Source organism: Colias croceus, chromosome 19 (assembly GCF_905220415.1).
Source record: "Colias croceus chromosome 19, ilColCroc2.1".
In the NCBI taxonomy this organism is placed as follows: Eukaryota; Metazoa; Arthropoda; class Insecta; order Lepidoptera; family Pieridae; genus Colias; species Colias croceus.
In genome coordinates, this window is record NC_059555.1 from 3113624 (window position 1) to 3133862 (window position 20239).

The 20239-nt window shown below is 33.6% G+C and overlaps 2 protein-coding genes across 2 annotated transcripts in view; both read right to left on the minus strand.

Moving 5' to 3' along the window:
• LOC123700098 (fatty acid synthase-like) overlaps window positions 1-9496 on the minus strand; it is a 36304-nt gene extending 26808 nt beyond the window's left edge. Inside the window, exons 1-11 of the mRNA XM_045647220.1 lie at window positions 9475-9496; window positions 8762-8894; window positions 8262-8454; window positions 7458-7578; window positions 6912-7115; window positions 6078-6194; window positions 5481-5659; window positions 5067-5209; window positions 4547-4750; window positions 4185-4371; window positions 3876-4038 (exon numbers count right to left, since the gene is read on the minus strand). Coding sequence (XP_045503176.1) covers window positions 3876-4038; window positions 4185-4371; window positions 4547-4750; window positions 5067-5209; window positions 5481-5659; window positions 6078-6194; window positions 6912-7115; window positions 7458-7578; window positions 8262-8454; window positions 8762-8890 — 1640 coding nt within the window. The 5' untranslated portion in view covers window positions 8891-8894; window positions 9475-9496. The remainder of the gene's footprint in view (window positions 1-3875; window positions 4039-4184; window positions 4372-4546; window positions 4751-5066; window positions 5210-5480; window positions 5660-6077; window positions 6195-6911; window positions 7116-7457; window positions 7579-8261; window positions 8455-8761; window positions 8895-9474) is intronic.
• Window positions 9497-14557: 5061 nt separating this feature from the next.
• Window positions 14558-19617, minus strand: LOC123700405 (gustatory receptor for sugar taste 43a-like). Its single transcript, XM_045647615.1, has 5 exons — window positions 19610-19617; window positions 19245-19274; window positions 16628-16703; window positions 15740-15904; window positions 14558-14669 (listed from the first exon to the last, which is right to left on the minus strand). Exons 1-5 carry the CDS (start codon window positions 19615-19617, stop codon window positions 14604-14606), a joined length of 345 nt encoding a protein of 114 aa, XP_045503571.1. The 3' UTR covers window positions 14558-14603.
• Between the last annotated feature and the right edge of the window lie 622 nt (window positions 19618-20239).

Sequence of the window (20239 nt, forward strand, 5' to 3'; positions counted from 1 at the left end):
ATACGACTTCAAAAGGGGTTAAGCCCGTAACTGAATGAATTGAACTATTATAGGCAATAATTGAATACATCATTACTGATGCTGCATCCGTGCATTTCTCTTCGTATTTCGCACATCTATAAATTTCACTAATGGTCGAATGTAAACGCTCAATTAATCCCATTGAATTAGGATTATTAGGTGAGCCGATATGAAGCTCAATTTTATGTAAATTCAAAAATTCTTTCATTAGCTCATTATTAAATTCACTACCGGGATCTGAACTAATCTTTCTAGGAGTGCCGTAAAACGAAAAATACTTCATGAGTGCACGCACTACTTCTGCCGTTGATCTATTGTCTATTGGAATGGCTTGACCTAACTTACTAAATGCGTCGATAATAGTTAAGTAATAATTTCCTTCTATCTGAAAAATATCAATAAATATTTCTTGGAACGGCGCGTCTTGTGTTTGAGTTAATTGTAAAATAGGTTTAAAGGGATTACGATCATACTTCATTTTAGAACAAGTTTCACAAGCATTAATAAGGGCTGAAATAGTTTCCTGCATATTGTGCCAAAAATAATTTCTACGTATACTTGCTAGAGTCTCCTTAATACCGCGGTGACACGTTTTGCCTTGATGGTGTTTTATAATAATAGCCTTTTGTTCCTTCTCATCTTCTATAAAAACTACACGCTCTGTACATTCAAATAACAATACTGTATCCTTTCTAAATAATTCTATGACAATGCTAGTAAACTGTTTGCGATGTTCATCATCTTCGAAATAAATGAAATACTTAACTTTCGGTTTAATATACTCTTTTAAAAATTGTTTTACTAGATCCGGATTATTAGTAGGCAAGAAAACTTCTAAAACCTTTTGCTTTTCACGTGAAAGGTCGTGAACTTGCATTTCGTTCTTAAACCACGTATATACTAAAATTTGATTTGGTTTTGTGTCTATTGCTTCATGTAATATAGGTATACCGGACGATTCTACAATATTAGCTGAATGAACTGTATCCGATTTCGACGTTACAGATGGTGACCTGACTGGGTAGTCACATGTTCTAGGAGAACTCATCGCCGATAGAGTTTCAGAGTCGGGAATAGATATCGTTTCACTAGAATCGCGTTCTGATATAGTAATTGTACTAGAGTCGTTACACGTTCTTGTCCTATTGTCTCTATCACCTATATTAACAACCATAGATTCGTTTTCGTTATCGGAATGCGTAGCGTTAACCCTAATTTTAGATAAAGCGTCCGCGTTTAAATTTTGTTTCCCAGTATCAATCATAAATTTGGAATTACTTTCAGGAATATAAATTTGTGGCAATTTCAGACTTGGATTGCAATTTAACTCTATGATTTTTTCTTTGTAGAGGCTTTCGTTCGAAAATTTTCTTCATCAGACGGATGCACATTAATGTCTTGGGTATCGTCAGTGGGTGTATAAATCTCATTCTCATCGTATTCGTAATTCGTATCGTAAGGATTACATCCATAGTAATTCGTATAGTCGTAAGGATTATAGCTATAGTAATTCGTATAGTCGTAAGGATTGTAGTCATAGTAATAATTATTGTCATTATGTAAGTCGGTTTCGTTCACTCTAAAACCTGGCTGAGTTATATTTTGTGGTCGAGGGGGTGCCGTCCTCATGGAAACGTCAGTAGACTCAAAGCGGTTATTTTGAGGAGGTCTTTGACCGAAATGCTGTGGCGTCATACCAAAAGTTTGAGGAGGCCTATAACCAAATTGTGGATTTTGATTAAATGTTGGTCTATAACCAAATTGTGGATTTTGATTGAATGAAGGCCTATACCCGAACTGTGGGTTTTTATTAAACGGTTGTTGAGGTGTAAATTTAAAACCAAATTTTGCCTGCTGTGCATTTTGAGGTACATTTGGTATCCCAAAATTAAATCTTTGTTGAGGATTATTTTGTAAAAATTGGGGCACCGTAACGTTAGGCGTTTGCTTCGGCAGCGTTGTATTATTGTGGATACGATTGCGCGATTGGTATTGCTCGTGAAAATTAACTTCTTCTAGAACGATTTCTAAAGCCTGTTCTAATGTACTAGGTGATTTCAGTCTTACAATACGCACCATGCTTTCGGGCAAATTATATAAGAAAACGTTCAGGGCTGTATGATTATAAATCGCAATTTTCGCGCGTTTAATTTCCATATCTACCGATAAATTTACCTTCGATATTAATAATGATCGAATATTCTGTATCCTATTACAAAATTCAAGGTAACTTTCGCCGGATTTAATTTTACAGGACTCGAGAGAGATTTTTATGCAATCCTCACTACGCGGATCACCAAAATGCTGTTCTAGTAATTCCTTTAAAGCGGGCCAAGTATTAATGTCTTCGCGCTCGGATAATAACGCGGCGGCATCGCCTATTAATCTACTAGTTATGGCATGTAAAACGTAAATATTCTGTTCTTCATGCCCTCTAAATTTATTAATTATATATTCACATTTTCGAAAGAATAAATTCAAAATTCTTTTGTCTCCATCAAAAAGAGGAATAAGCTTTAACATATCACTCGGAATTGTTATTACGTTTACGCTTTCCATGTTAAATAAGTACAGAGTAATTAAAGTTCTGAAGTCTTTAACCAATTACAATAATTTCGAATTATAAAAATCACACACACACAGAAATCAATTAAAACACAATATAATAAAAATTTAAATATAGCACAATAAAAAATTATATGTTATCAATTACTATAAAAATTAAAACTTGAAGTAAAGTGAATCACATATAAAATATAAAATTTATTAATTGAATTACGATCAATTTTGAGATCATTTAAATCAATTAATATTAATATTTCTTTATGCAAAAATTCATTTACTTTTCTTATGTAAAACTTTTATTTAAGTTACACTCTATAGCTAATTAGTCTGTGCAGAGTTTTATGCAAGACAATTCTTAGAATTAAATACGATATTCCTTATTGTATAAGTTATAACTAATTACTGATTTAATAGAATTTCATATTAAAACCAGATCCGTTATAGTGAGAGACGTTCAATCCCAAAATAACAGTAAAAAAATAATTAAAAGTCAAAATTACACTCTCGTGAAAAGGATATAGGAATATATGAGAAAGGATGGCAAAAAGTTTTACTCACCAACCGATCGTCGATCCCATGTCCTTGTCGTGGTCGTTTAACAAATTTATATTTCGGTTCTTTTAGGGTAGCACGGCCTTTATAGCAATGTTCTAGGGCTAATTTTGAAGACCTCTAGACATGCAGACCTTATATGGCTATCCTACCGGCTGCGCCAGTTAAACTTTGCGGGAGCGATTTGACTTTTTTTAAAAAAGAAATAAAATAAAATTAAAATTAAACTTATTTAATTACTTAACTATAACAAGTGGACGATTTGGAGTCACAAATGTTAATGCCAGAATTACATGCAATGATACAAGCGATACCTTATTGCGAAACAAATGTTTTCCATTATGTGGAATGCTTATGTTAAATTGCAAGAACTCTCCGGTGGTCTTGCTGAGGCCAGCGGAAGGCTATTGCTCAACCTAACACAGAGGGTTGGGGTGGATGCGTAACTATCTATCTATAAAGACCTTATAAAGACGTTCATCAATATTTTTTTAAATTATGTTTGTTTTTTTTTGTTTTGTATCTGTGTGGTGTGTTTTGTTGTCAATAAATGTTTATATTATTATATTATTAATATTTTATCGATCATCGAGTCTTTTGTACTTTTGTACCCGAAACTTACAATTTGATAGGAATACGGAAGTGTAAAGCAAAAGACAACATCCAACACTGACCAGTGACCATGTTTACAATACTGTAATCGCTCTTGAAAAATAATAAGAATGACAAATACCCACCGTTGTATAGCCTTAGCAAAGACAGGTATGCGCATGAGTTCGGTTCCCATTCCAGTCCACTGCGAACCCATCCCACTGTACACGAACCACAGCGGGTTCGTAACATCGTCGAAATAGTCTGCCTTTTCAGTTACAGTGATAGTTTCATTGTTTTCATTGGTATCTAGAAAACAAGAAGAAGTTTTATACAAGGACGGTTGAAGATACTATCTTCAACTAATCATTTTCGCTTTATTTGATTTGTAACTCATAATCTTCCTTTTGAATTCTTGAGTTTTCTCTGTTATTTCTTATTAAAAAAATACGTACCGAGAATAACATATCCTCTTCCCATATGTCCAGAAATTTTATCCTGGTGAATGCTATGAAGGAGAGTTATTTCTTCAGGGTCAACGGGACGGGACTTCAAGTCATTTAATATCTTCTCCACTGAAGATTGTTGCCTTCCGGAGGTCGTGACTAAATGAGGAATGTCAGATTTGTACCTGTTCAGATCCTGCAATATTCAATTAAATGTAATAAATCATTCATCAACATATTTTTCATTAATCTCACATTGTTGTGTCAATATGTTATGCATGTTTAATTCAGTGAATTAATAATGAATAACGGAATACTATCAATTAATGGAGAGGTAAAAATTGAAAGAAAATCTTTGCTGATAAATATACCTTTGGTTTGTAATGGCCCTTAAGAAGAACATGAGCGTTAACACCAGTGACGGAGAAGTTGTTGATAGCAGTGTATCCACGACCGAAAGGCTGGTGGTCGGTCACAAAGCGCATGACTCCCTTCTGTATTCCTTCGACGTCGTCTCTTAGATTGTCACAGTGGAGGTTTGATGCTAGTAGTCCTTTCTCGTAACCAAGCAGCACCTAAAACATTATTCTACATTATAAAATATAAAAAATAGCCCTTATTGCTGTTACTTTTCTTAAGTATTACGTGCCAATTTCATAAAAACTAAGGTTATTCTACTTATTCTAATTTTTATTTACACTATCGGCAACAGGATGTTTATAAGGAATAGCTTGTCTGTCGACAAATACTACCTCTAATTTCCATGTATTTCTGTCTTTTGCAATGCGGGTCCCATTCTGGTTAAAAAGACTGCGACACTCTATTCTACTAATAAATTTAGTATTTAAATTCTTGAAACTTCATGAGCAATAATGCAAAAAATAAGGTAACCTTAGAAATAGCAGATACACCAGATGCTGCTTCACCGTATCCGATGTTAGACATCACGCTCCCAACATAGAGAGGATCGGTTCTGTTCTTGCAGAATACTCTATCGATTGCTTCTAATTCAGTTTTATCTGCTTCCGGTGTCGCTGTTAAAGTAATTTTATCAAATAAATACAATATAATATAAGAAGCAAATATTTTATAATTATTACTATGATTTTGAGTGTTTTTTTTTTTACATATAAAATGATTAAATAATATATTTAGTTACAAACCATTAAGTATAAAACTTATTACAGAAGAAAGAAGACTACGAATTAAATTGAATTTGAATATTCATCTTCAGAAAAATAAAAATAAAAATCGAAAATTATAACAGATAAAATAAAAATGTTTAATAAAAATAAATAATTGTACCAGAACCAACAGCTTCCACATATTGAACTTCTTTCGGATCAACCTGGGCTTCTTTATAGAACTGTTTCAAGAAGCCCTCCAGCTCCTCTGGTTCCCGGTAGAAACCGTACCTGGGGCCGTTCTGTCCGATCACAAATCCAGAGAACTCAGATTTCACGTAGACTACTTCGGCGTAGATTCTACAGAAGAATGATTTTTGAATTAGTAGAATATTTAATACGGTTCAGATAAAAATAGTATTGTATATTCGACTGTTTTATCACGTATTCGACTATTTTATGACAATCGTAAATATAGTAGGATATTTTTAACATTTATAATGTAGTCTAGAAAAAATAAGGATTAACAGATTGTTACACAAAGATTACATTAAGGGCTGATTTTTCAATCCTTGGTTTAAACTTATTCGTCGAATAACGTATTAAACTACCATTTCAATATGTATTCTAATTGCCCGTATTTGACTGTTTACAGGTGACATTTTAATATTATCGTGCAATACTTTATTAGACGGGTAAGTTTTAACTAGCGATTGAAAAATCGGCCCTAAACAAAGTAGGTTAGAGAAAATGATGTAAGTACTATTTTTTAACTTACCTACGAGCCTCCTTCGCTTTCTGTAAGAACAACACATTAATAGCCTCAGATTTGGCGCATCCACATGCGTTCTTATCAAAAGATCGTGTCTTTCCATCTCTATTCAGCAGCATCACCCTTGAGAAAAAAAAACCGTCTTTGAAATTATTCGATAACTTAAAATAGAGTCAAGTGTTTTACATTTACTTATCTATACTAATACTATAAAGCTGAAGAGTTTGTTTGTTTGTTTGTATGTGTGTTTGTTTGTTTGTTTTTTTGAACGCGCTTATCTCGGGAACTACTGGTTCGATTTGAAAAATTATTTCGGTGTTAGATAGCTCATTTATCGAGGGAGGAAGAGTGTAATCGTTAAGTGTGCACAGGTGATAATTCCGTAATTATTACAGATATCAAAAAACTTTAAACTTAATCTATGTTACAGTCAAAACCCTGAACCAGTCAATATCCTTATTGACGGTTATTAAGGTTATTGACTAAGGGCGTCGGTCAATATCCTTATTGACTGATTTTATCTGACTGTAGCATATATACCGTTTCGCGTTGTCACGGCATCACGTGTGAACGGCGGAACCGATTTCAATAATTCTTTTTTTATTAGGTATATTCCTTGAAGTACTAGGATGGTTCTTATGTGGAGAAAACGTAAATATTATGTATCACGGGTGAAGCCGGGGCGGACCGCTAGTAGATAAAAAACGCCCAGACACAGAGCAAAAATCAATGTTCATTACACAAATATTTGCCGTGGGAACCTAATCGAAACTACGACCTGTGGCTTATAAGGCAGGGTCGCTAAGCAAGCCAATCGATCAGTCAGATGTCATCTTATACCTTCTCAAATGCACAGAAGACTGTGGAAGCAAGCACAAACTGGCGCCTCCAACCAAAGCGGCGTCCACATCCCCACGGTTCATGGCTTGATACGCCAGCTCCAGAGCAAGTACAGAGCTGCAGCAGGACTGGTCTATGGACATGGACGGGCCCTTCGCATTCAGCCAGTAGGAGACCCGATTGGCAAACATACTCTTGCTAGATCTGTAAATAATTGTTTAGTTTATGGATGATTTACTTGATGGAGCTCGTGAAAATATTATTGGATTCCGTCGCAGGATCAGTAAAATATCAATTTAAACATACTTCAATTCTGGATACCGGACGAGAATGAATCAGTTTTAATGGACAGAAAAATTTAATTATATTTGATAAAATAAGCATTATTAAAGTTAAATAAAAAAGATCTATACATATATATGTATATCATTGAAGGAGATAAACAAAACATACCATTTTAAATATTTTCTATTGAGACAAAATTATAATGTTCTTATTAAAATTTGTATTATTTTGTAATTCTCTAATGTAAAATGTTTAACGTACCCCATAATACCAAAGCCAGTTTTCGTATTGGCAATGTAGAAGACATATTTTTCCGTCTCTGAGAAACACGAACCAATGTATACGCCAACTTTTTTGCCGCTTAGCTGATCCGAGTTCACTCCTAGAAATTGAGGTATATACAATAAATAAATAATAATTATTATCAATAATCAAGAACAATAAAATAAATAAGAAGTTGGGGATTCGAACCCCCGTCTTTCTGACGCGTGTCGAGAATCTTTTCTAATCTTTAAAAAATTCTCATTTCCTGATCAAATAAATTAAAGCACGAATTAAACATTTTATTATATCAATTGAAGTTTTAAATTAATCAAGTTCTCTAACAATATGTAATTGTTTGAACTGATTGCATTACGTATTCACTGATAGTATTGTTACACATACTTAAATTTTACCATTTACATTGGTTCTTTTTAACCTTTGAATAATATTAAAAACAATGACCCTGACTGATCTTTATTACAACGCTATTATCTATTCTGAATAAAATATGTTACAAAGTATATCAATGTTGAGGTTAATAATTTACTAGCTACGCCCCGCGGTTTAACCCACATTGCTCTGCTCCTGTTGGTCTTAGCGTGATGATAGATAAATCTAGATAAATGGGCTATTTAACACTGAAATCATTATTCAAATCAAACCAGTACTTCCTGAGATTAGCACGTTCAAACAAACAATTAATAAACTCTTCAGCTTTATAATATTATAAAATATGGTAGTATAGATTCGTTATTGTCCATATGAATCATAAGATTCTAAACAAAGTAAGAACATACTAACCAGCATCATAAATAGCTTGAAATGCTTGTTCAAGCATTTTTCTAGACATGGAATCCATGGTGTTGCCCAAACGGTAGTGAACCTTGAAGAACTGGGCATCGAACAAGGCCAACCCGGGCACTTTTCCAGTAAATTGCGCAACTTCAGGGTGGTCATACTTCCAGCGACAGTCCTCAGATGTTACTGGATTTACCTTTAGAATTGATATTTGTAATTTAAATTATTAAAAAATTATAGACATCGTGGTACGTATTGATTCTTTGAATCTCTATATGTAGAGCTTTGTTCGAGTTGTTCTTTTTTATTATAATTTTAGATCATTTAGAATCACTTAAAAAATTAACTTTTCCAAATAAAACTCGGTTAGTAATACATAGTTCATTCACAGATTTTAGTTTTAAGATATTACAATTCAATAGGAAGATATGTACGCTTAGGTTGTTCGTTAAAAAAATCGGTAGGTCCATTACATGATATTTTCTTAGATAAAAGCTACGAACCTTATTATAGAGTATGTCACGGAAATCCTTCACATTTTGCGACTGCGGATAGAGTCCAGCCATCCCGCTGATAACGATTGCATTAGCCGATATTTCATCCGGAGAACCATTCTGAGGTTTGGGTGACATGTTTCTAGGCATAAAAGTTATAAATCGTATATATTTAAATAGTTTAAGAAGGTATTAAAAAGGTCTGAATGTGGATGGACGTAAAAAAATTGTGATAAAATTCTTTTCACCACTGCTCGTATCGTTAATAGAAAATGTCGTGAGGAAAGAGCATGCCCAAAAATCTTCTCTATGACCCAATGATCAGCCCATACTTGGCCATCATGGTGAATTATGGCACACAAATGTATTTATTTTCTCAGAAGTATGAACAAATATTTGATGATGATGCAAAAGAACTAATACGGAATAAGCTTATTGAATAGGAATGAAATGATTTCACAGAAAAGTTCCTCAAAATGTACTTGGTACATGATGAGCGTAAAATAATGTTTTCTTTATCCTACCGCAGGAACTAGGTAACCCTGGTAATTATATCGGTCTCAAACTGAACATGTATTGTAATGATATAATCCTTTTCCTTTACATAAACGACGTATTTTAAAACTTAGAAGCACATCAAGCAAAAATAATCGAGATCGAGAAAGTAATCAAGCTAATAAATCTAAAGAATGAAACACCATAGGTGATAGCAGCAAAAATACCTTATCAAAATTATTTCACCCCGACACTCAAAGAAGTATGGCAGCGTATCCCAGTAGGAACTTTAATTTATAGCCGATCCATTAAATTACAAATAAATTGAATTGATTAAGCATAAATAAATATGCAAAATAAAAATAAAATCCATGTACAACGATTTAAAAAAAAATGTCGTGTTCAGTATATCATTACGCGGGGTTTACACGGGTGACTGTAGCCGCACGATTTCCGCCGCACGGCGAAAATCGACTGTCTAAGTGGCAATTCGACTAGGGCGCAAGTGACTAAAGCCGCAAGCCCCAGAGTTGGATTGCATACGACTTTGGCCGCACGGTGGCCGGCCGCATGCGGCGGGTGACTAATATCGACCGTGTAAAACGATCAGATGCAGGCAATCACATGCTGCTAGTGGAAATATGGTTGACAACCATGAATAAAAATAAATACAATATGCGATGCGATTTTAGTCACCTGTGTAAATGAGGCGATTTGTGAAGCGACTAGCCGCACGACGAAAATCACTATCAATCATCGATACCTACATAATAGTGATTCTAGAAGCTTGTTGAATTTGCTCATCCCTACTAATATTATAAATGTGAAAGTAACTCTGTCTGTCTGTTACGCTTTCCCACTTAAACCTCTCTTCTTGCGAAATATGTACCACGGGCGAAGCCGGGGCGGACCAATATTGAATTGTATGAATGGTATGAATAATATTTTCAAATATATCTTGTCTTATTATGGCGAGAGCTGCCTCCTATTAACGAACTTGAAAATAAATTTATGTACTATCATTGGCAAATAGATGTAGTTCATTGAAAAGTTACATTTGGGGTCGCGTTTTTAAGAGGACGCAATTTTATTTTTTTGATGTGTAGGGGGGTCAGTGTGAAGCTATCACCAAGTTTGTGGGGTCGCGTCACCCTTGTCCCTCGGCCGCCATCTTGAAAAGAGCGGTTGATATGGTTTTTAACTTTTTACGATATATCTCTTAAACTATTTATCTGATAAAAAAACATTGTTGGCATTATTTGTTTCAAATTAAATTCTCTACAACTTTAGTCCAGTAACTTTTTGTCGTAGAACTATAAATAAAGAAATTATAAACGAAAATGTTCAGAAATTAGAGATAATATTTATATTTTTCAATAAAACTTTTTTTATCATTTTACGAAGAAATGATATCAGACCATTTTTGTAGATTGTTTTTCGAGGAACAACTTTTATTTACAACATTTTTTAATAAAATAATAAATTAATGTGGGCAATATGCTATGTTTTCATAGACAAAATGTCTATGCTATATTTTCATAAACAAAATGTCTATGAAAACATAGCATACTGCAGTCTTAAACGATAGCTCACGTGGAGGTGGCAAAGTTGGGCGGGTTGATTGTTATGGGTACATACAGTATACACATATAGTTTTAAGAATACAGTATAAACATATAGTTTTTTCATCAGATTTTCATCTGAACATTCATCATCATTAAGGAATTTCAGAAATGCGTCTGGAATTTTAAAAGTATTTTTTGCGTACTCAGCGTATGCAAATAAGCAAAACTATAAACTCCTTTGAGCTTAGTATAACCACAGAATACATAATAGTAGCTAAACGCTACAGAACGGACACTCTCCGCCTCCCGCCAAAATTAAACACTTACCTCACCCCGCACGATCAGACATGTTATGGTACCCATTTCCCCGCAAGGACGATACCAACGACGTCTTTAGACGAAACGCAACGAAGATTGACAACATTAATCAAATTGACTTAAAGCAATTTTATTATTTTGGATTTGTGATTATCGTTTTTCGTAGAAAATGGTTAGATATTGTGCTGTTTACGGATGTATTTCATCAGAAAAACGCGAATTTTTTTTTACGCTAGTCACAAATGTGCCAACCATAAAGAGTTTACACACACATTTGCAGTCTCTACAGTGTGACTGTCAAAACTATAATTTTGTTTGGAGTGTCCGGGGTGTGGTATAACAACAGTGGGACACCCTGTATATATATTTTATTCTTAAATATAATTTGTAGTGATCTTTATAATGATAACATAAAATACGATCAGAGCGTGCACTTAATTGCTTTTGAATCTAATTGATTTTCCTAAAAATTTTAACTGCTTCAATCAGCGCAGAATAATTTCTGTAGAATGGAAATTCAGACAAACATACGTCATATATTGCATATATTTTACTCTTATTTTTTTTTCGTATCATTTCCGTGAATCTGGGAAAGACTAATTAATGTTTTAAAAAAATAGAGACTTATTCAGATATATTTTTATAGTTTTTAAGATACTAGCTTTCCACCCGCAGCTTCGCCCGCGCAGTCAAAGAAAAACCCGCATAGTTCCCGTTCCCGTGGGATTTCCGGGATAAAACCTATCCTATTTCCCGGGGTAAAAATTGGCCTTTGTCCTTTCTCGAGTATCAAAATATCTATATACCAAATTTCATGCAAATTGATTCAGTAGTTAACGCGTGATTGAGTAACAGACAGAGTTACTTTCGTATTTATAATATTAGTAGGTATGGATTGCACACTGCTGTTAAAAAAGATAAATTTAGTTTAATTTATTATGTGCTAGATCATATAAAATACTTAAGTACTTTATAAAACTCGTATACCTACTAGGTATATTGATACATGTGCCGTTGAACACAAACGTCGTATTGTTTTTAGTGCCTATAATTTATATTAATTAAATTAGTTAAAATTATAATCTAGGAATCTAATAATAATCCATACGTAGCATTAAAGTGGAAGAGTACTTTAAGAATATTATTATTTTGTATTATTTGTAGCAAATTGTGCTTCGCGAGTCTGCTCGCTCGGGCTGGACGCAGAATGTAAATGTACCTACTATGGAGTATTCCATCTATGACAGACGATGAAGAACTATTACATACAAAGAGTAAAAACTGGGCTGTAGAAAACGATGGTCTCGGGAATCGATTACAGGATTTTTAATTATACATATTATTACGTTTCAACTACGTAATTGAGTATCTATTTTTTGACACTATGACATTCGTTAATTTATGTAGAATAATTAAAATATTTGTGACGATAAATTTAAATAGTTTGAAAAATATACAGTGTGGCCGTCATTCATACATATTCACATTGTTCGTTATAATTATATCACTTGGTGTTTTACGTGTTAGTATCCATAACAATTAACATATTATTATCGTGTTGACTTACATTAACCTTTTTTGAATAAAGATTTTTTTCATTTTTCATTAAGGAAAAGCTCCCTAAATTTTATGTGAATTTCGATAAATATTCTGAAACAGTCACACATACAATCAAAATGGAACTTTAATATAATATGATTTATTGGGTCTTTTCTCTCTATGTACGAGACAGTTACGTAATTGTAACATTTTCGCTCGATTCATTTTGTATTCAAAAAATGCCTTTTTTAAGGATTATTACAGTTCTTTTAGATTTACTTGGACTTTATGTCTATAATAAATGTTAACAGTAAGAAAATATAGTTTAGTATCGAATCCCAAGAAATTTTTGCTCTAGATCAATATTAATATTAGGTACTTTAGATATAAACGAAATAAGAATTGAGACTTACGAGATTTAGTTTCGAGCTCGAACGAGATCAAAGAGCGGACGCGATATTCAACTTTATTACGGCTGTGTTAGCGTCTTGCACCGTAGCGGTCTAACCGGTCTCTCAGTGCCAGAAATTATGTAAGGGAGCCTCCTCTTAAACATACAATATAATATATAATAATTCAGAAAATTACGTAGTTTAACAACTATTATTATAAACTTATATTTTATATTGTTCCGCTCCTATTGATCCTTATATGAAGATGTTCTTCGATAAATGGACTACCTATCTAACAATGAAATGTTTTTCAATTCGGACCCGTGTTTCCTAAGATTAGCGCATTAAAGCAAACAAATTACAGCTAAATATTTGTACTGTGCAGCTACATAATATTAGTAGAAATTAAAAAAAATACCGTTATGAAATAGGTAATACCTGTATTGGCTATAGTCAAAATAAAAGGAATGAATCGATTGTCATGAAAATGAATTGTTAAGCTCAAAATTCGATAAGGACTCAATTCACCTATTTTAATATCTTTGAGATACAAAAAATTATGTAAAAATCAAAAAGTGAATAAATTTTTATCACAATTTTCTACAAACTACCTATTTTGTTCGCAACTATCAAACACTAGCTGCGTTTCGCGGTTTCACCCGTGTGGCTCCGCGCCTATTGACGTTAGCGTGATGAGATAATATTATAATCAATAGCCTTCCTCGATGAATGGGCTATCTAGCACCGAAATAATTTTTCAAATCGAGCCATTAGTTCCTGAGATTGGCGCGTTCAAACAAACATACAAACTCTTCAACTTTATAATATTAGTATAGATCACGTATAGATAGACGTCCGTTGAAATAAAACAAGATTAGTTACATTATAATATGTAAGGCAAATTAACTGTGGAAGATTTTTAGTTTAAATGCGCATGACAATACGCGTGCGTATGGTCGGTCTAGCTATGAACGGGTTTATGAATTTCCATACATATGACAAGCGCGACTGACGTACGCACTGATGGTCGGTCAAGCTCTGAAACCAGCCTGAAGGATTCGTAGGTGATAGAAAAGTCAGTTAAGACGATGTAAGTAGATGCGATGCGAGACACCAGAGACGTACATGACTATGAGTTTAAAAATAGAAAAATTGTCTATGTTACATTTTAATTTCATATGCATATATGCAAAAAAAATTCTCGTTTTCCTGACCGATATAAATAAATACAGCAATATAAAAAAACGACGTGTGGCACTCGGGGACTGCCGCGGTAAAGCTATTGCATAGCATGCCTTCAAGCCACACCTCCGTGCCCGTCGGAGTGGGGAGCGTGAGGTTTTTTCGTTACGGAATTTCTCGATTCGGTCCCCGCGCTCAAGGCCCGCGATAGAAGCTATGCAATAGCTTAATAAATATAATACACAGTTTAAAGAAGCTATTCCTCTTTAATTATCTAATCTATCTTAAGATTATAAAATAATACACAAAGTATGTATATTTCATTACATGTTTATTTAAATATAGGTATTTTGAATTTTCCTATTTAGCATCACTACTACGGAACTGAAAAATGATAACGAGGTATGTTGTCACAGCGCCTAGTATCTGAAAGAAAAGAAGAATTAATGTTAAAAATTGGTTGTCTGTAAAAGTCGGTTTACTGACGATAGTTGAACGTGACAACGTCCGATTGTGCTTCTTTGTCGCTCGTTCCGCGCTCTCGCTAGCACTTCAAGCCTACATGGAACGCCTCAGATGAGTCAGAGCGAGGTAACGCCGCATGAGTCATGTTTTTTCGTGCGTGCAGCCGGCTTTATCGAATTATAAGACGTTGTCACGTCAAAATTTATACAACAAAGGGCACACGTATCACAAGTGAAACTTCCAAGGCAAGATTCAAAGATACCAAAATCGATACTCTATGACGTGACGGTAAGTATTACCATAACGCGACTTTGAAATTTTACTCACAACGCGCCCAAAGAAGTTTCACTTTAAAAATATAGTGGACGTTCTCATGATTTCCATGATTTATAGATAGATAGAGTTATAGATATTATTTATGAAGTAATAGTTTAAATAATCCGTGTGATGTTTTTGGGTATGGAATGTTGGGGGACTAAGGATAATGAATTTTAATTACATTGTGTTTGTTGGAATAGCTAATTTATAATTAACTACAACGCCGTGGCGCAGGTGAAGAACTAAATAACAAATTTAAATTTTTAGTTAGTTCGATTCTCGGTCGAAGCAAGAGAATTTTCGAGATTGCAGTTCTATTTCTATTAAAAAATAAAGGAATGTTTCCTTTCAGCAAAATTTGCTATCTCCAGTATTTCAAGTACTTTCCCTCCAGGCCTCATCGAAAATTTCCACACTGTATATTATATGCTGTGATTATATGTATGTATATTGTATCTTTAATATATATAAATCTCGTGTCACAATGTTTGTCCTCAATGGACTCCTAAACCACTTAACCGATTATAATAAAATTCGCACACTATGTGCAGTTCGATCCAACTTGAGAGATAGGATAGGTTTTATCCCGGAAATCCCACGGGAAAGGGAACTATGCGGGGTTTTCTCTGAAAACGCGGGCGAAGCCGCGGGCGGAAAGCTAGTATGTATGTATATTGTATAGGTCATAGTATTTTATCACATCATATACTTACCGCTAGAATCAAAGGCCTTCCTAGAACACACATTCCAAGGGGGGTATAATTTGTGGACTTCAGAAACAGCATCTTATAGAACACACTTAGCTCTATCGATAGGTCTTCACTAAATGTACTCGCTCTGAGAGTTATCTGACTCAGCAATACTCGAGTTCGGTCCATCTAGAATCAATTTATAAATAAAAAAAGACGTGTGGCACTCGGGGACTGCCGCGGTAAAGCTATTGCATAGCATGCCTTCAAGCCACACCTCCATGCCCGTCGGAGTGCGGAGCGTGAGGTTTTTTCGTTACGGAATTTCTGGATTCGGTCCCGACGCGACGCTCAAGGCCCGCGATAGAAGCTATGCAATAGCTTAATAATAAAAATAACCTTTATTTACGAATGATGACGAGAATGTGTATCGAATTATCAATTTTTATCACTAAAGTCATAAAATTCAACTATTTTAAAAAAACAAAATATAAAATAGTTGAGCGCGCACGACGCGGACGTTATAACAAAATGAAAAAAAATGGTTGTCTGTAAAGTTTACTGACGTTAGTTGAACGTGACAACCAAAGAGGATATAACCACTACGTGTGACAACGTCCGATTGTGCTTCTTTGTCGCTCGTTCCGCGCTCTCGCTTGCACTTCAAGCCTTACACGCCTCAGAGCGAGGTAACGCCGCATGAGTCATGTTTTTTCTTGCGTGCAACCGGCTCTATCGAAATATAAGACGTTGTCACGTCAAAAAATAATAATTAAGTAATTAAAGTTTCAATGCATTTCAGTTGAACACTAGCGAAACCAGTAATTTACTATATTAAAAGACCACCTCAAAAATACCAAATTCTTATTATAAGTAGATACAATACTAATTAATTATAAGATTAGCACTTACCTCTACTTGAGTATAATGGCATGGTTCCACTACAAGCGTTAAATTAGTTCCATGAAATAAAAGCCAAGAGAGTTGCAACATAAAGTTGCCAAATTGAGGATTTGGATTTTCCACTAAAACACAATAACCTTAATATTATCACCATTTGACAAAAATGATAAAAACATAGCGTGTGTGCTGAGCACGTGTCAGAAGTGAAACTTCTTTGGCAAGGTTCAAAGATACCAAAATCGCCTTACTCCATGACTTGACGCTATTGCTATGAAGCGACCTTGAAACTTTACTCTCAATGCGCCTAAAGAAGTTTCACTTCAATAGTTAGGATATAATTTACAAATGAATTAATATACTTACGTAAATATGTAATAATGTAGTATGGAGTTATAATCAAGTAAAGAAAGAACGATACGAGTAACAGTAAAAGAAGGGGACCATATACTTTAGTTATTTCTTGTATTATCTCACATATACCTTCATGTACAGAAGCCAAATTTTGTAGTGTTTTACAAGCTTCTTTTTCAAAATAATCTTCAATATCTGGAAGATAAACTTTGAATGAATTAACGAAATATTCTTTATTGTACACTAAATACAGAATTACAAAATATAACTGCATGTATAGAGCGGTCTTATCGCTGTATTTCTGCCAGACAACTCGAAAATAGAAGGATTACTCTTATTTTGGTGTTGCATTAGGTACATTTTATTTTTGCTTAATAAAATATACATAATTCAAAATAATTGTGCCATAAATAAATAAATAATAAATATATAAGTAATCTTTATTTAATTAATTTTAGATAATAAAATTCCACATCTATATAACTTTATCTTAGTTCATAGTAATGATAAAATTTTTGATAAAATATTGTTCTTAGCTACATTACCCAATTTTTCGAAATTTATATACAGCGTATCAATAGAATAGTTAACTTGTCTTTTATTTATTGTTCTGAGTGTCTTCGTTATATCTCTTTCTAAATCTAATTTATCTGCAAAAAATACGCAACATTAAAACTATTATTGCAATAAATTTTAGTTAAAAATGCTGTAATACAACACTTTGAAAGTAATCAATTGCTACTGGATAAAATTTTGTTTCATATTGCTCCTTAGTAGGTTTAAAAACAAAAAGACAACTAACCTATTTTTTGAAGTAACTGATAAAGTTCCTCATTAGAATCCTGAATTAAAGTTTTCAATCGTAACGCTGTTACAGTAAACTGTAGTTCCAACAGCACTTGAATTACAAATTCAATGTAAAAAAGCGAATACATGACGACTATCTCCACTAGAAAATGGAAATACACAGGAAAAATATATGTTATGTCCCAAAACTTAAATTCATTAAATATTTTACAGTCGAATGATCTTTCATTTGTGTGATAATTGAGCACATTTCGATTGCATTTTCCATTCAATCTCTTTTAATTACACAATACATCTTGATTAAAATATTAACTTGCATCAATGAATTAATTTCTTAATTATCTCTATAAGTATAATTAATTAAAATTATATGTATGTTTATCAATTATAATATGTAGGTTTCCATAACACAATAGAAAGCTTAGTATGGGTTAAAATCGTGCCGTGTATGAAAATTGTCTTTAAATATTTATTATTTTATTTTAATGAATAAATTTGTCAACAAGCTTGTAACTTTAAGCATAAATATCAAATTTACCATTGCTTCCGTTGTGAATAGCTAGCAAAATGTGACCGTAAAAGTCAGTAATCACTATGATTAGTGTTCCAACGGTGAAGACGCAAAACGCAGCATATTGTTTACGCCCAACAATCCTTCTTTGCGTGTGGCTTCCAATTTGACATTTTAACTATTAAAATTGTTAATTTAGTCATAAAGGCAGTTTTCACAGTAAATCATAATAGTAGTTCATGATCATAAAGAAGTGGCTAAATTATCCCAAAATATTATCTTTCTACTTTCCCTTTTGGTGCCTAGTCTAATAGAATTATTTATATTAAATACAATTTAATCCCTAGACACACCGTAAGATTGTAAAAACCGATAGATAATAATGTAACTCGGGGATATCAAACAGTCTATAAATTGTGAGCATCTTTGTAATTATAATCTAACCGTGTTTACATTGTTAAGGTAACAAATACAACTTTTAAAATATTATTTGCATTGGTTTTTCTGCTTATCGCTTTCGAATTCTTATTTCTGCAAAAGGACATCCGAAACCATCTATTATAACAATTTTTGATTAAAATGCATATCAGATTGTACCTCATAAATCCGTTCCAACACATGTATCAGACATTTCAGTCTAGCTGGGGAATTGTAGCAGCCGAAACAAGTGACACTCATAATAATTGCAACGTTACAGATCCATATGAGTCTTGCAGTTATAGTTCGCGCTCTTTCGGAATGCTCGTAATCCGCTAAATCTATTGCGAAGCCTGTTAGAATGGTCACATCTGGAAGAAAATTAAATGCGTGTTATTACCACAATATTGCTTAGCAGGCTTTATCTTATCAGAATCAACGGTTGCAATTGCAAGAAGTCGGTTGCTTATATTACATACATTAAATTCCCGTGTCGCAGTCTTTGCAGTTAAATTCATCCGAAACGACTTGACCGATTCTCATGAAATTTTGAGTGTGTATCTGGTAGGTCTGTGAATCGGGTAACATGCATTTTTTATACCCCTAAATGATATTTTGAGTATGGTAGATTATCGTTTGCCGGGACAGCTGGTAATTTATATGTATATGTAATGCTCAAAGACCAAAAACATACCTAAATCTTATATATATAAAAATGAATCGCAAAATGTGTTGGTAAGCGCATAACTCGAGAACGGCTGAACCGATTGAACCGAACTGATTTCGATAATTCTTTTTTTATTATATTTCTTGAAGTAAGAGGATGGATCTTATGTAGAGAAAACGTAAACATGTACCACGGGCGAAGCCGGGGCGGACCGCTAGTAGTAAATATACCTAATTACCTAGTCATAGTGAATCAACCACACGCGCAATTTGTGTCTGTGTGTGTATGTGTATTGTGTATTTAAAACGCTCGCAACGCGTTGTAGAAATGAAGAAAAGCCATTGTTAATATTTGTATGCAACATAATATACATAAGCGAATAAAGATCAATTATTTTAATCTGTATGTATGTTGTATACTCACTTAAAACTGTAATGAATATCCTGCTTAGCACATTGTAGTTTTGGGAAAACTGTAGACTATTTGATGTATATGTCACAGGAGCTACGCCACACATCCGAGATATTTTTAAAAGAAATACTGAAACTCTACTTAATTTATCGATATCAGAGTTTCTCATTTTTTATAAAACACCTTCTAAAACCTATTTTATTAATTTATTAATTGTTTTCATTTAAATTATCTATACATCTATACATCTATACATATATAATAAATCTGTAGAAGGGTCAATTCTGTACATTGAAAATATTGAAAAAATAAATAAGTAGCAGGTTACTGGATAGATACCAAACCCAAATATGTGATTAAAAAAAATTTTTGTCTGTCTGTCTGTCTGTCTGTCTGTCTGTCTGTCTGTCTGTCTGTCTGTCTGTCTGTCTGTATGTTCAGGCATCACGTGAAAACT